The 13015-nt window shown below is 33.9% G+C and overlaps 1 protein-coding gene across 2 annotated transcripts; it reads right to left on the reverse strand.

Moving 5' to 3' along the window:
* Window positions 1–6343: 6343 nt before the first annotated feature.
* LOC107927278 (caffeoylshikimate esterase) lies at window positions 6344–9512 on the reverse strand. Of its 2 annotated transcripts, XM_016858368.2 has the most exons (8): window positions 9231–9512; window positions 9034–9127; window positions 8874–8906; window positions 8148–8294; window positions 7934–8064; window positions 7695–7832; window positions 7499–7597; window positions 6344–6860 (listed from the first exon to the last, which is right to left on the reverse strand). In XM_016858368.2, the coding sequence occupies exons 1-8, from the start codon at window positions 9249–9251 to the stop codon at window positions 6489–6491; spliced, it is 1035 nt and encodes a 344-aa protein (XP_016713857.1). In that variant the 5' UTR covers window positions 9252–9512; the 3' UTR covers window positions 6344–6488. The 2 variants fall into 2 exon arrangements, with proteins under 2 accessions (XP_016713857.1, XP_040930702.1); XM_041074768.1 differs by lacking the exon at window positions 8148–8294 and having other exon boundaries at window positions 9231–9417.
* Between the last annotated feature and the right edge of the window lie 3503 nt (window positions 9513–13015).

A 13015-nucleotide genomic window follows, 5' to 3' on the forward strand; every position in this document is an offset into this window, starting at 1 on the left:
GGTATACTGAAAGTGATTAACACGATTTAAGTGCTATAAGATGAAGATAAGTAAAAGAACCTTTAAGATGATGGAAATAGAATCTTCAAGTCCAAATATGTATATGACTATTTATTGCTTTAAGTATTAGTTTATAGAAATACCACTAAGTGTATACTCAGCGTACGGCTTGTTTTCGTGTGCAGGTTAGGTACGGAGTAGATATCGTTTCAACATTCGAGCCAACTCCCGAACTCAAATACTTAGTGATGTATCTAATCTTTAGAAATGACATGTACCTAGGTTATTTTTGAAGTTATTTTGTTTATAAGTGATGTTGGTAAAGAATGTTAATAGATAGCTAATTAATGTAATGTGTGTGTTATAATATAGTTCTTTTTGAATTGAATTGAATGGTACTTAAGTCAAATTTTGAAGTAGTTTATTTAAGGGTTATTAAATATAAAAGTTAGTCTATGGTATGATGGTTATTGAGTATTGTGTTTATCACATTTTGGAGTAGTTGAAAGTTTGAATATTAGATTGCTTGTCGTTTAAAGTTTGCAGGATTGGTAAATTTGAATTTTAAAGTTCATTTAGAGCCCACATGGTTTGACACACAGGCGTGTGACCAGACCATGTGAAATACACGACTTGCACATAGGTGTGTTGTTAGGCCGTGTGTCCCCTGCATCCTTAAATGTGAAGTTAGGATAGTACACGGGCAAAAGACACAAACGTGTGTCTTGGCCGTGTGAAGGACACGGGTTTTAAGCACGGTCGTGTGTCAAAAACATATAAAAATGACTTTAAAATGGTGAAAAATTAGTATATCACACGGCCTAGCCACATGGGCGTGTGCCCAGGCCATGTGCCTCTCTAATGCTTAAGAAATTGCAAGTCAGATCTGCTCACGGGCTAGCCGCACAGCCATGTCCCAGGCCACACAGGCATGTGCCCCTATCTTCAAGGAAAAATTTCCAAAGTTGTCAGCTTAGTCCCGAACCACTTCTAAAGCATGTATTGGGCCTGGTAGGCCCATATTAGGGACTTTATGGTGAAATTTGAAAAGAATTGACTTGGAATGCTAATTTATGACTCGGTTTTGTATAAAAGTTAGTGTATAAGTCCGGTAATGTCTCGTAACCCTATTTCGGTGACGGCTATGGGTTAGGGGTGTTACATTGGGTTTAGAGATTAAATTGTGAGGAATATAAAAGTTCAGGAAAAATCTGTAAATAATGAAAATTTAAGGGTCATATGCATAAAAGTGAGTTGGAATATGTACTTGAGTTTGATAAACTTGAATTTAATTATTATAAATCAAGATTTGATTCGTACGGATAATCGAGGAAAAGGAAAAATTGTGGAATAGTCCCTATGAGTCAACCGTTGGTATATATTAGGTAAGTTCATATAATAACTAAGTTATTATGTGTTATTTTGTATGCAATGTTAATAAATATTATGTTACAAATAGATTAGATTAATAGTTGCATAATATTTTGGTAATATTGATCAAAGTATGATGTTAAGTAATTTGAATAACGTAATGGTTTGGTTTGGATGAAATATTCAAAAATGGTATTATGATTAGGAAATGTATATTTGGAAAGGATATAATGGAATGAAAATTATGGCTATGGATATGTAAACTAGTCTTATTTGAACCTCGTGAATACTTAGGATACAAATGACATGTCATTAGGGAATGACATGTCATTAAGGATTATACGATTTCGGGTGCTAGTCCTAGATGTCCTACAGATGGCTGAGGTCATGCATTTGTTGCGGATTCTCCACAACTCATGCGAGCAGCATCGTGTAGCTAACATCCCTACCCATAGCTCGTGTGAGTAGGCCCATTTCACATCTCATATGAGCATTATATGATATGGTTACAATTACATGTAAAGACACACTATGTGTAATCATTTCCCAAGTATCCGATGTTATTCTAGCTAGTTCAACAGGTAATTAAAGTTTAAAATGGAAAAGTGTGTATATGAGATGACTTATGTTATTAAGAATACAGAAAGGAAAATGTATTATGTGTAATTGGATGGAAAAATATAACAAGTGAAATATGTAATGGACCGCTTATGCATTGAAATCTAATTCATGTCGTCCTATATTTTATAGGTTGATATATTTTTAATTATATCTACTATTCATGTAGAATGTTGAGGATAGGAAAGGAAAGTATTCATATGATTTATGAGAAACGTTTGAATAGTTTAATTCAAGAGAACATAAATATATTATATGTCACTTATTAAATTATGAAATGGAAAGTATTTGTGTAATTAATTGAAAAGGAATGAATGATACAAGATAGAAAGATGATAAATGCAATGTTTATTGTTATGTTTTGAGCTTATAGATAAATTATATGTTTCATGTACAAATTCACTAACTTGTGAACTTGGTGATGTTTATAGGAAATGGTTAACTATTGAGCATGCTAATGGTAGTATACATGAGTTATTTTAATTAAGCTTAATTGGTAAGTTACGTTTAAGATTTATACGAGCTTACTAAGCATTATTACTTACGTTAGTTGTTTTCTTTTCTTGTAGGTCATCGGAAAGCTTGACCGATTGGAATCTCGTCGGAGTACCATCACACTGTCCATTCTTTATATTGGTAGTTTTGGTTAACGTTTATAAATGGCATGTAATAGGAGTTATTTTATGCTATTTACCAATGTGATGTGGTTTAAGTTTATTTGTTTATATGCCTTAATGTTGGCTTATAAATGTATACACGTAAGTATGGCTTTTGGTAACTTGTGAATGCCTTGTGATTTAGATGGCTTTTAGTTCATGGATGTGTGAATAAAGTGGTTAAATGACAAATGTGTATTATAAGTTAAAGTATGAGTTTATGGCATTGAGTTTGAGTTTATTTGGATGTTAACTTGTGGTACCATTAAGGGTATATTGGATAAACTTTTAGGTTAAATGATATATATTAGCTTTGGCATATAATAGGGCTTGAATGTTGATTTAATAATTTGGTTTGTTTTGAGTTTGTGCCAAGCTTATTTGTGTCTTAATGTCCTTAGTTGATGAATTGCAAATGAAAGTGAAAATATATGGTATGTGACATTTATATATGCTATAAAAATAAAACGTTGATAATGACAATGGATCGCAAAGAAAAGAAAGAAAAATAGAACACAAAATTTTACGTAGAAACCTTTTTTTGAAAAAGCCACGAGCAGAGGAGAAGAAAATTCACTATGTCGAATTTGAATGATACAAGAAGAGTATAGACTACATCTATTTATAGGTTTGTAAAATCATATTCTAATCAAAGTCAAATAGAAGTAATGCAGTAAGGTTAAAACACCTTATTCTAATCAACATCAAATAAAAGAAGTAAACTTCTATAAAGATTTCACTTGTGCAGCCTTCGCCCTCGTAGATCCCCTTATCTTTCCACTTGTATTTACTTTAACAAGAATTTGGGTCACAACTTCTAACATATGCTCATATGAAAGTAGGTAATCTATGGTTGAATGGTATGCTTTGAAATGATTATTTGGTATATATGATTTATGCTTAATGAATGAACTTGAAATGTTGAATTGAGTCAAGTTGATATGTTAAATCGTGGTGTTAATTGAAGGTATATTGGTTAGGCACCTAAGTTGGTTGTTTTTGGTATGTTTAAAAGTGTTTTATTATTGTGAAAATGATTGGAAATTGTATTGTTTGTTGTGCAAGAAAAGGTTAATGTTTTGGCTTGATTTAGGGGCAACTTATACTACACATGGCCTGGGACACGGGCTATAACACAGCGGTGTGCCATACATGATCACCCCACATGACCGTGTGTTTCAAGTCAGTATGCTACACAGTCCAACTCATGGCCTACGACACGGCCGTGTGACCTTATTTCGATTTTCATACAGGCAGACACACAAGTTAGGACACAGCCGTGTGTCCATACTTCGAATACTCACACGGTATGGGCTATGTCATACGACCTGGCCACACGACTGTGTGACCCCTGTTTCTCAAATTTTCAAGTTTTTCCAAAAAAATTTTGATTTATTTCAAATTGGTCCCTGATTGTTCCCAAGTTGTTTTTAAGGCCCTATAGGCTCGGTTTAAGCCCATAAGTGTATTTTTATTACATAGATATTGAGTTATTAAATGTCAACAATAATTTGCATGATTGTTTCTGTTTTGAAGTTAAATGTTTTGATTTGTACGATAATGCTTCGTAACCCTAATCTGGCGACAGAGACAGGCTAGGGGTGTTACAACTAGCCTCTTTTCTCACATTCTGGTTTGAAAATGGTGCGTTGGGGGATCTCTCATTTGGGTGAGCCATATTTGTTTTTGTTCAATCTGAAGGTTGGAAATGTGTCCACGCTTACCACACCAATTGTTGATGGCTTTTTCCTCGATCCCCTTCTTGCGGAGGTTATTATTCATATTTATAATGTACGGTTCCCTAATGTGACGTGCTAGGGGGTAACTAGATGACTCGTCACTTATCCTTAGATATATCCTTGCTGAGATCCCGCGATGTGCGAGGTGATGCCACGAGGTGCCGAGTTGTTGCTGAGAGGTAGCGAGTCGGTGAGCTAGGAAGTGGCAAGCTAGGAGCTAGAAGACAACGAGTTGCAAACTGGCGAGCTGGAAGGTGAAGCTAGAAGACAACGAGTTGTAGAGTGGTTTGCGAGCTGGAAGGTGGCGATGTCATCTTTCCTTGATTGAGTCAAACTCCAAGTCACTAGGACAGATCAAATATCAAGCCGGGTTATGATATATTCTATAACAATGACCCAAAAGATACAAAAAATTAAAATCAAAGTGAGCCAAAAATAAAATTTGAATGTAATTTTTAATATTTATTTTTTTATTTTTCACATTAAATCTATCATTAATATGAAAATTGTGAAAGTTGTTTGAGCTCCACGGTAGAACTAGAGTGGTAGTAGAAGACGGGAAATGGTTGGGCTGCCATGTTTTAGTTTATATATGTGCAATTTTAATGCCTCCACAAAAGCCTAAAAAAATATCATTATATGTTGTTTTGAAGTACGAAAATTTGAAGAAATTGTTTTGAACCCAAAAAAGAAATTGACAAATTGTTGTGGCCTCTCGTAAAATGTCGGTACTTTGACCAAATGGGTCTCCTTTTTTCTCTTTAATGTTAGCTTTCGGAAAACAGTTTCGTTTGTCTTACTGAAAATAACTTTTGGAAAATAATTTATTTTTATGAAAAAGTTAATATTTTTTAGTATTTAGATAAATCTGTGTAAAATATTTTCTGTTATTTGGTAGATTTCCTAAAAATATTTCATAAATGTTGTTTTTAATAAAACAAACATACATTTGAGATTTTCTTATTTTTTCATTGTTTAATTGAATTTATTTTTATTTAAAATTTTATATTTTACATTGTTTTTGCATATATTAAAAATATTGTGTTAAATTCAGGTTCAATACAACATCATTTTTTAATTACATGACTACCAAGTGAGTATTTTTTATTTAAAAATGTGACATCAAAAAAATTGATAAAAAATTTAACGATATCAACAATTGGACTTGATTTTCAAATTTGAAAAGTAATGGACTAAATTCTTAAAAATAAAAATAAAAAGACTAAATTGCGAATCTGTAAAGTGTACATAGACTTATGACATATTTTAACCTTTATACTACAAAATATTTATTATTAACATATTTATAATTGTAATAAATATTTATTATTAAAATATTAATTTTGAATATTTTCAATAATACTTGAATAATATTATTTAAATTTATTATTTTTAAAATTTATTATTAAAATATTAAATAATTTATTAAAATAATAAATTATATTTATTATATTAATAATTTATTATATGACTAAATATACATAATTAAATATGTATGTTTAATGATATTAAAAAATATAATATTTTAATAATTTTAAATATTTCTAAAAGTAAAAATAAAAATTATTATCAATATAATAATATTAAACTTGATTTAAGTTAATTTTTATATAAAAATAAAATTATCTATAAAAATACTCTTTTTTCAGAGAATGACTTACATCTTTTAAAAAGATAAGTTATTTTACAGGAAAAAAAGATTATTTTACGATTGGCTTGGCCTGTTATTTTCGGTTGAGGAACCTTAGTTAATAAAAGTATACCCAGACTACAGATTTGACTTACAGAAAACGTTGGCATTGGCATTTGGTACTTAACACTACAAAATCATAAAACCTGAAATTTAATCAAATCAAATCATATAATGTTGATATTAAATTATTTGGAATTCAAAATCCGTAATTCTTTTTTCTTCAAAAATTCAAAGAATTTAAGTTTTTGTTAATTTTCAATGACACGAACAGCAACAAATTTCATTTTTATTCCATCGATTTCCCCCGTCAAAAGTTCTGCATTCCTACGTTTGGGAGTACATGAAATGAAAGCTATGTTGCACACGAATATACATTGACGGTAGCTATAATCCGATACTACTACCATCAAGCTACATAGCAGAGCGACGTTGCGTGCGAGGTCTTTTCAATCCACACAAATACGTCCCATTCGATTGCGTCCTACCGCTTGTCGCAGCCATCGATACCATCGCGTTATCGAACTTCTCGAACCCTTGGTTCAAAGGACGAAGAATCTGCTCGAAAGTCACGGCATTGCAGCGCTTGTCAAGCCAAGCCGTGATGTCTGCAAAAACAATCTCGATGTTTTCATCAGGCTCTCCCGATGTTAAACCATGCCACATCCCTGGAAACAGTTTTATTGTTTTGTCCTTGCTGCTAGCTTTCTCATACAAGGCCTTGCTCACTTCAGGGTCCGTTACTATATCTGCTTCCCCATGCAACACAAAGAAAGGCAGTGTCACCTGCCACAGATATACCAACCCCAACCAACAAGTTTTAAATGTAGAAAACATAAATGAAAATGACTCCAGATTACCCAACCTTTTTCACTGCATTAACTCATTCAACCATCCAATTCCACCCTAATCAATAACAAATAAGGAACCCTATAGTAAGCAAGAACCTTGGGTAGGTCTGCCCCAAATTTGGAGGGTTAAAAAAAATATTAGACCCGAACAAAATGTTTGGACAAAAAAATTAAGTTGGTTTAAAATATGAGTCGAGCTTGGGTTCTCAAGCATTCAAGGGCTGAGCCTGGCTTGACTCGTTTTCTAAATTTATGTTATATTATATGATGTTATTTTTTTATATATTAAATTATTTCTAACACTAAAGAAATTAAAAGTAATAAATAAACATATTAAAACTGTTAAATTATATATATACAATTTGTATATTAATTAAAAAAATATAGGTTTTGGCTAACCTAAAGTGTGTTAATATAATGATTAAACCCGACTTCATTCCACTCGTGACCATGTGCAGTATGAACTCATACTATTGAACCTAATAGGAACTGCTATCATTTATTACTGTGACTTTGCCCCTACAATGCAGTAATTGAGAGCATATAAATGGGGGAAGGGGATGATTTTAATACCTCATTTAAACCATCTTCAAGGCTGATGCTGGTTCGGAGCATTTCCAGTGCTGTTTTGAGTCTAGGCTTGTCTTGATATATCAACTTGTTGTTCCTTATCTGTACACCATCATGAATCCCATGGATCGATGAGCTATAATTATGGTATTAAAGGGGGACCAAAGCAAGAACATAAAATGAAGTTCAATGCCCTCACCACTTCCCGCTTAATAGGGTCTTTGAATGCCGAATCAATGACGTCTTTTGTGGGTACTATTTTCCATTTAGGTATAATTTCTTCCATTTTAGTCAATATATTCACCACCACCGGATGTGGCTTCACTTTCTCTGATATCTATAAGTACCATTAAAATAGCTGAAAAAACAAATATATATACATATACATATACATATATAAAAATGCCATCTTTCCATTTATATCTCACACATTTTTACCTTACACATGGGTGCAACAAGAACAGCACCATTCCAAAAGGAAGGATCCTTTTTATGAAGCAATAAGGCCACTGCACCTCCCATTGATTCTCCATATAAGAATCTGCTCTTGTCCCTGTATTCTTCTTGAGCTGCGAAATTTAACCTTGGGGTAGTAAATTTAGGTACATTGGGTAAGTAATAGTGTCCATCAATACTACGTTGTGACACATACCACAGATAGATTTGAAAAAATTACTGCAGTCATTAACAATGTTTTCAAACTTCTTAATATAACATCGAGCACCCTTGGACCTTCCATGTCCTTCGTAATCAATCCCAAACACACCATATCCAGCTGCGGCTAGCCTGGTTCCACATTCTATTTAAATCATGACATTAGCAGGTAAGATTTGAAAAAGAAATAATGTTTTATTCACTAATTAATGGCTATAATTCATTAAACAATATGGGCCATACATGAGAGGAGAAAAAAACCCGTCACCATGATTTAGGCCAACAGTTTTTATATTTTTATTTTTCCTTCTTGCAATGGAATTCATGAATGAGTGTATGGTATTTGGTGAAGACTTTTTGATAGAAATCTTGGTGGGGTCAATGAACCAAATTCATCGTTGTTGGCAACCTAACCCAAAACCATCTGACCCACACACATTTTTATTTTTTAAGCTCGGACACTACTAAGAATATAAACCAACTAGAGTAGATTTACGTGCTTTTATTTGTCTTTCTCAATGTTGATGATACGTATACAACTATACAACCGTTATGAATTTTCATGGAAACTTTAGCTTTTTCTTTATTTACAAGTTTTTCATTAATTTACAATGAAAAGAAATGAAAATCTTGTGGGAGTGCAAATTTCAATATACACCCTTTTCTTTATTTACAAAAAGAACGTGGAAAAAGAGGAAAAAAGTTATATAAGAGTATTTATTACCTCTCATGAATCCACTGCACTCCATGCCATACCCTGCAAACGGCATTAATGAATTAAATATTTTACACCCATGATCGATCCAACTCACCTTTTTACTTTTTTTTGGAGGTGTTTTTCTTACAGAGTAAATTATTGCGAGAGAGAAAGAGAGAGAGGGTACCATGGCAAAGGAAAACAAGAGCCTTCGGAGAAGAGATCAAAGGCAACCATCTGCAAGTAAAAAGCAAAGTTCCTCTTGAATTCCTTATATGATCCTACACCATACATTCCATCCCCTCAGTCATGATATGCTTAACGAGCTTGAAATTTTATAAACAATGATGAGAAAGAGGAAGAAGAAGCCCATTTAGAGCTTACCTCCTGATATTCAAATGCCATATGAAACTGAAACACTTAAAAGCAAGAAAGATCTGAGCTTGGAAATAGGATAAAACCAAAGAAACGGAACAACAGCTAACAAAGGCAGAAGCTTTTTTCTTCTTCTTTTTTATTTGTGGAAAGAAAGAGAGTGGTGGAGGTTTAGCTACTCAGCTGCTGCCTGCTTTATATAGCTGTGAAATTAGTTCAATTCATAATTTTATAATAAAAAAAGGTTTGCCTTGCTTTGCTAGCTTTTTTAAGACATTATAATTAAGTAGTGAGAAAGTGGATCGTCATCCTATTTTGTTCAGTTTTTATAAATGTATTCTTTTAACATTCACACTGATTATAGAATTTCATAATGTAAATGTAATAATGGGAAATTGAGTTGATATGCATTAATCATGATTTAAATATAAATAAATAAGGTGGTCTAGCAGAAGGTTCTGGCTTAAATTTTGGTCCCAAATTGACAAAGATAGCTCCAGCGACAAGATTGAATCAAAGTTTTTATTAAGCATAGGACTCCATCATCTGAACTCTTTAACGAAGCCCACTTACCCTTTATTAGGAAAGGATTACCCCTTCCATTTCCCATTAATTGCATCATTTATTATTGCAAGCTGCAAGCTCTGACGCATTGGGCTTCCCAACTCTACTTACCTACCTAATCAGCAAGCAACACCTCCATCCCTGCCTTTTTCTTCCTCTCTCTTATTTCTTAATAATAGTACGTTTGAAAAAAGAAGATGAGGTGATGGTATCCATCAACAAAGATGTGACCAAAGAGATGGGTGAATTCCTTAAATATGAAAAATTATGGGATTAGAGTTTTTTTTTAATTTATTAAGATGGGTCGATTTTTGACTTGATATATCTTCAGTAGATTTTATCGAAAAATACTTTTAATTAAATGTTCTTTTAATTTTAGTTAGATGGTTAAATATTAATATTTTTATTTTTGAGTTTTTAGTTTGAATCATTTTTTACTCATATTTGTAAGTTTTTTAAATTTTTAATTATTTTTTAATATATTAATTACTTTGTTAGATGCTTATATAGTTGTAATTGTAGTTCCAATAGGGTCGGAAGCGTGTAAATTATTGTACTAAAAAATCACACAAAGTTCAATTCCCAGGGAAGAGAGGTGGATCACAAGGATCTCTTAAATACCAAGTCTTTCCTTAGACAGAATATCCCTTCTATAGTAATTTAATAGCACAATTAAATACTACTATTATACCCTCAAATATTGAAAGAAAAATAGGACAAGAAAGAACACAAGAGATTTAACGAGGTTCGGTAAATTATACCTACGTCCTCGGGCACTAACACCAGATGATAACTTTACTATCTCCAAAGTATTACAAACAAATAGAATTCCTTAAGAATTCTCAAATGGGAGAAGAGAGAAAACTAAGAGAGAAAGATTGGTTGGGATGAATTGAAATGAGAAATGAGAAGGCCTATTTATAGTTGAGGTTCAAGGACCAAACAATAAATAGCCCATTATCTCAAGGACCAAAAAAAAATTATCCCTTGCCACTTTTCCAAAGTTGGTGGTTGTCATTATTGATTGTCTCCCATTAATGTTAATGGCAACCATTATTAATTGTCTTCCATTAATGTTAACAATCTCCACCTTGAAGATTTGATTAGGATAATCACATCTTCACACACTTCCTTCAACTCCCCAAATTCGATAAAGCTATCTTTTGTAGTGCCTACAAATGCGCTCTCGAGCGCCATACACCTGAAGGTGCTCAAATTCTCAGGATGTTAATCAAGTTCAAACAATGATTAAACTTGATTGTTGTTACCACCTTGGTCATCATATCTGCGGGATTATCTGCTGTCGGAATCTTCTGAAGTAGAATTTTTCCTTTTTCAAAGACTTCCCGCACAAAGTGATATCTTACGTCGATATGCTTGGTTCTTGAATGATAGACTTGATTTTTCGCTAAATGAATAGCGCTCTGACTGTCACAATATAAACTTATGTGACTTTGAACAACTCCTAAGTCTTTCAACAATCCATTAAGCCAAATAGCCTCCTTAACAGCTTCTGTAACTGCCATATATTCTGCCTCTGTAGTAGACACAGCTACTGTAGACTGTAAGGTAGACTTCCAACTCACTGAGGCTTTCGCAAGAGTAAACAGATACCCCGTAGTTGAACGACGTTTATCTAAATCACCAGCAAAGTCGGAATCAACATATCCAACTACAAACTGACCATGTGCTTCATCCTGTTCAAAAATTAAACCAACATCTACGGTTTTTCGAAGATACCGTAGAATCCATTTCACAGCTTGCCAATGTCCTTTTCCAAGATCATGCATATACCTGCTCACAACTCCAACAACTTGTGAAATGTCGACCGCGTACACACCATCGCATACATCAAACTCCCAACTGCATTAGCATATGGGACTTTTGCCATATATTCTCTTTCTTCTTCAGTTTTCGGAGATAATTGAGCACTAAGTTTCAAATGAGAAGCAAGTGGGGTACTTACATGTTTTGTGTTTTCATTTACACCAAAACATTGTAATACCTTTTTCAGATATTGCTTCTGATTCAAACAAAGCTTGCCTCTCTGTCTATCTCTACTTATCTCCATGCCGAAAATCTTCTTGGCCTCACCTAGATCTTTCATCTCGAACTCTTGATTCAACTGAGCCTTCAGCTTATCTATCTCTTTTTGGCTCTTCGAAGCGATTAACATATCATCAACATACAAGAGTAGATAAATGAAAGATCCGTCATGCAGCTTCTGCAAATACACACAATTGTCATATTTGCTTCTTGTGTACTTCTGCCTTCTCATAAAGCTATCAAATCGCTTGTACCACTGCCTCGGGGATTGCTTCAATCCATATAGCGATTTGTTCAGCTTACAAACCTAATTTCTACCACCAGCATCTGTGTATCCTTCGGGCTGAGTCATATAGATCTCCTCTTCTAACTTACCATGCAAGAAAACCGTCTTAACATCAAGTTGAGCTAGCTCCAAATTCAACTGTGCTACCAAGGCCAACAAAATTCTAATGGAGGAATGCTTCACAACAGGGGAAAATACATCATTGTAGTCAATTCTCTCCTTCTGAGCGTAGCCTTTAGCTACCAATCTTGCCTTGTAGCGAATATCCTTCTTGCTAGGAGATCCATCTTTCTTTGCGAATACCCACTTGCATCCGATTGCCCTTTTACCTTTCGGTAATTGCGCCAACTCCCAAGTATTGTTCTTCCGGAGAGACTGCATTTCTTCATCCATGGCGCTTTTCCATTTATCACTTTCTAAGCTTTGCATTGCTTCTTGATAAGTGATAGGAATATCATCAACAACGGGAAGGGCGTAGGCCACCATATCAGTAAATCGAGCAGGTTTACGAATTTCTCTCCGTGGCCTTGCAACTGCAACTGGTTCTGGTGTACTTAGTGGTTCTTAGGTCAGAACCTCTTCAACCTCTAATTCCTCCATTGTGGCTGGAGAATTAGACTTATTAACTGGGCAAATCTCCATCTGCTCAAACTCCACCTGTTTTGGAGTACACTCCACCTGCTGTAGAGTATTGCTCGTTTGAATATCTTTATCTGCTACCTTTTTCAATGTGGCAGATTCATCAAAGGTAACATCTCTGCTACAGATCATTTTCTTTGTGCTTAAGCACCAAAGACGAAATCCCTTCACTCCAGAAGTGATTCCCATAAAGAGAGCTTTCTTTGCCCTCGGATCTAACTTTGACTCCTTCACATGGTAATATGCAGTGGTTCCAAAC

This window comes from Gossypium hirsutum, chromosome A08 (assembly GCF_007990345.1).
Source record: "Gossypium hirsutum isolate 1008001.06 chromosome A08, Gossypium_hirsutum_v2.1, whole genome shotgun sequence".
In the NCBI taxonomy this organism is placed as follows: domain Eukaryota; kingdom Viridiplantae; phylum Streptophyta; class Magnoliopsida; order Malvales; family Malvaceae; genus Gossypium; species Gossypium hirsutum.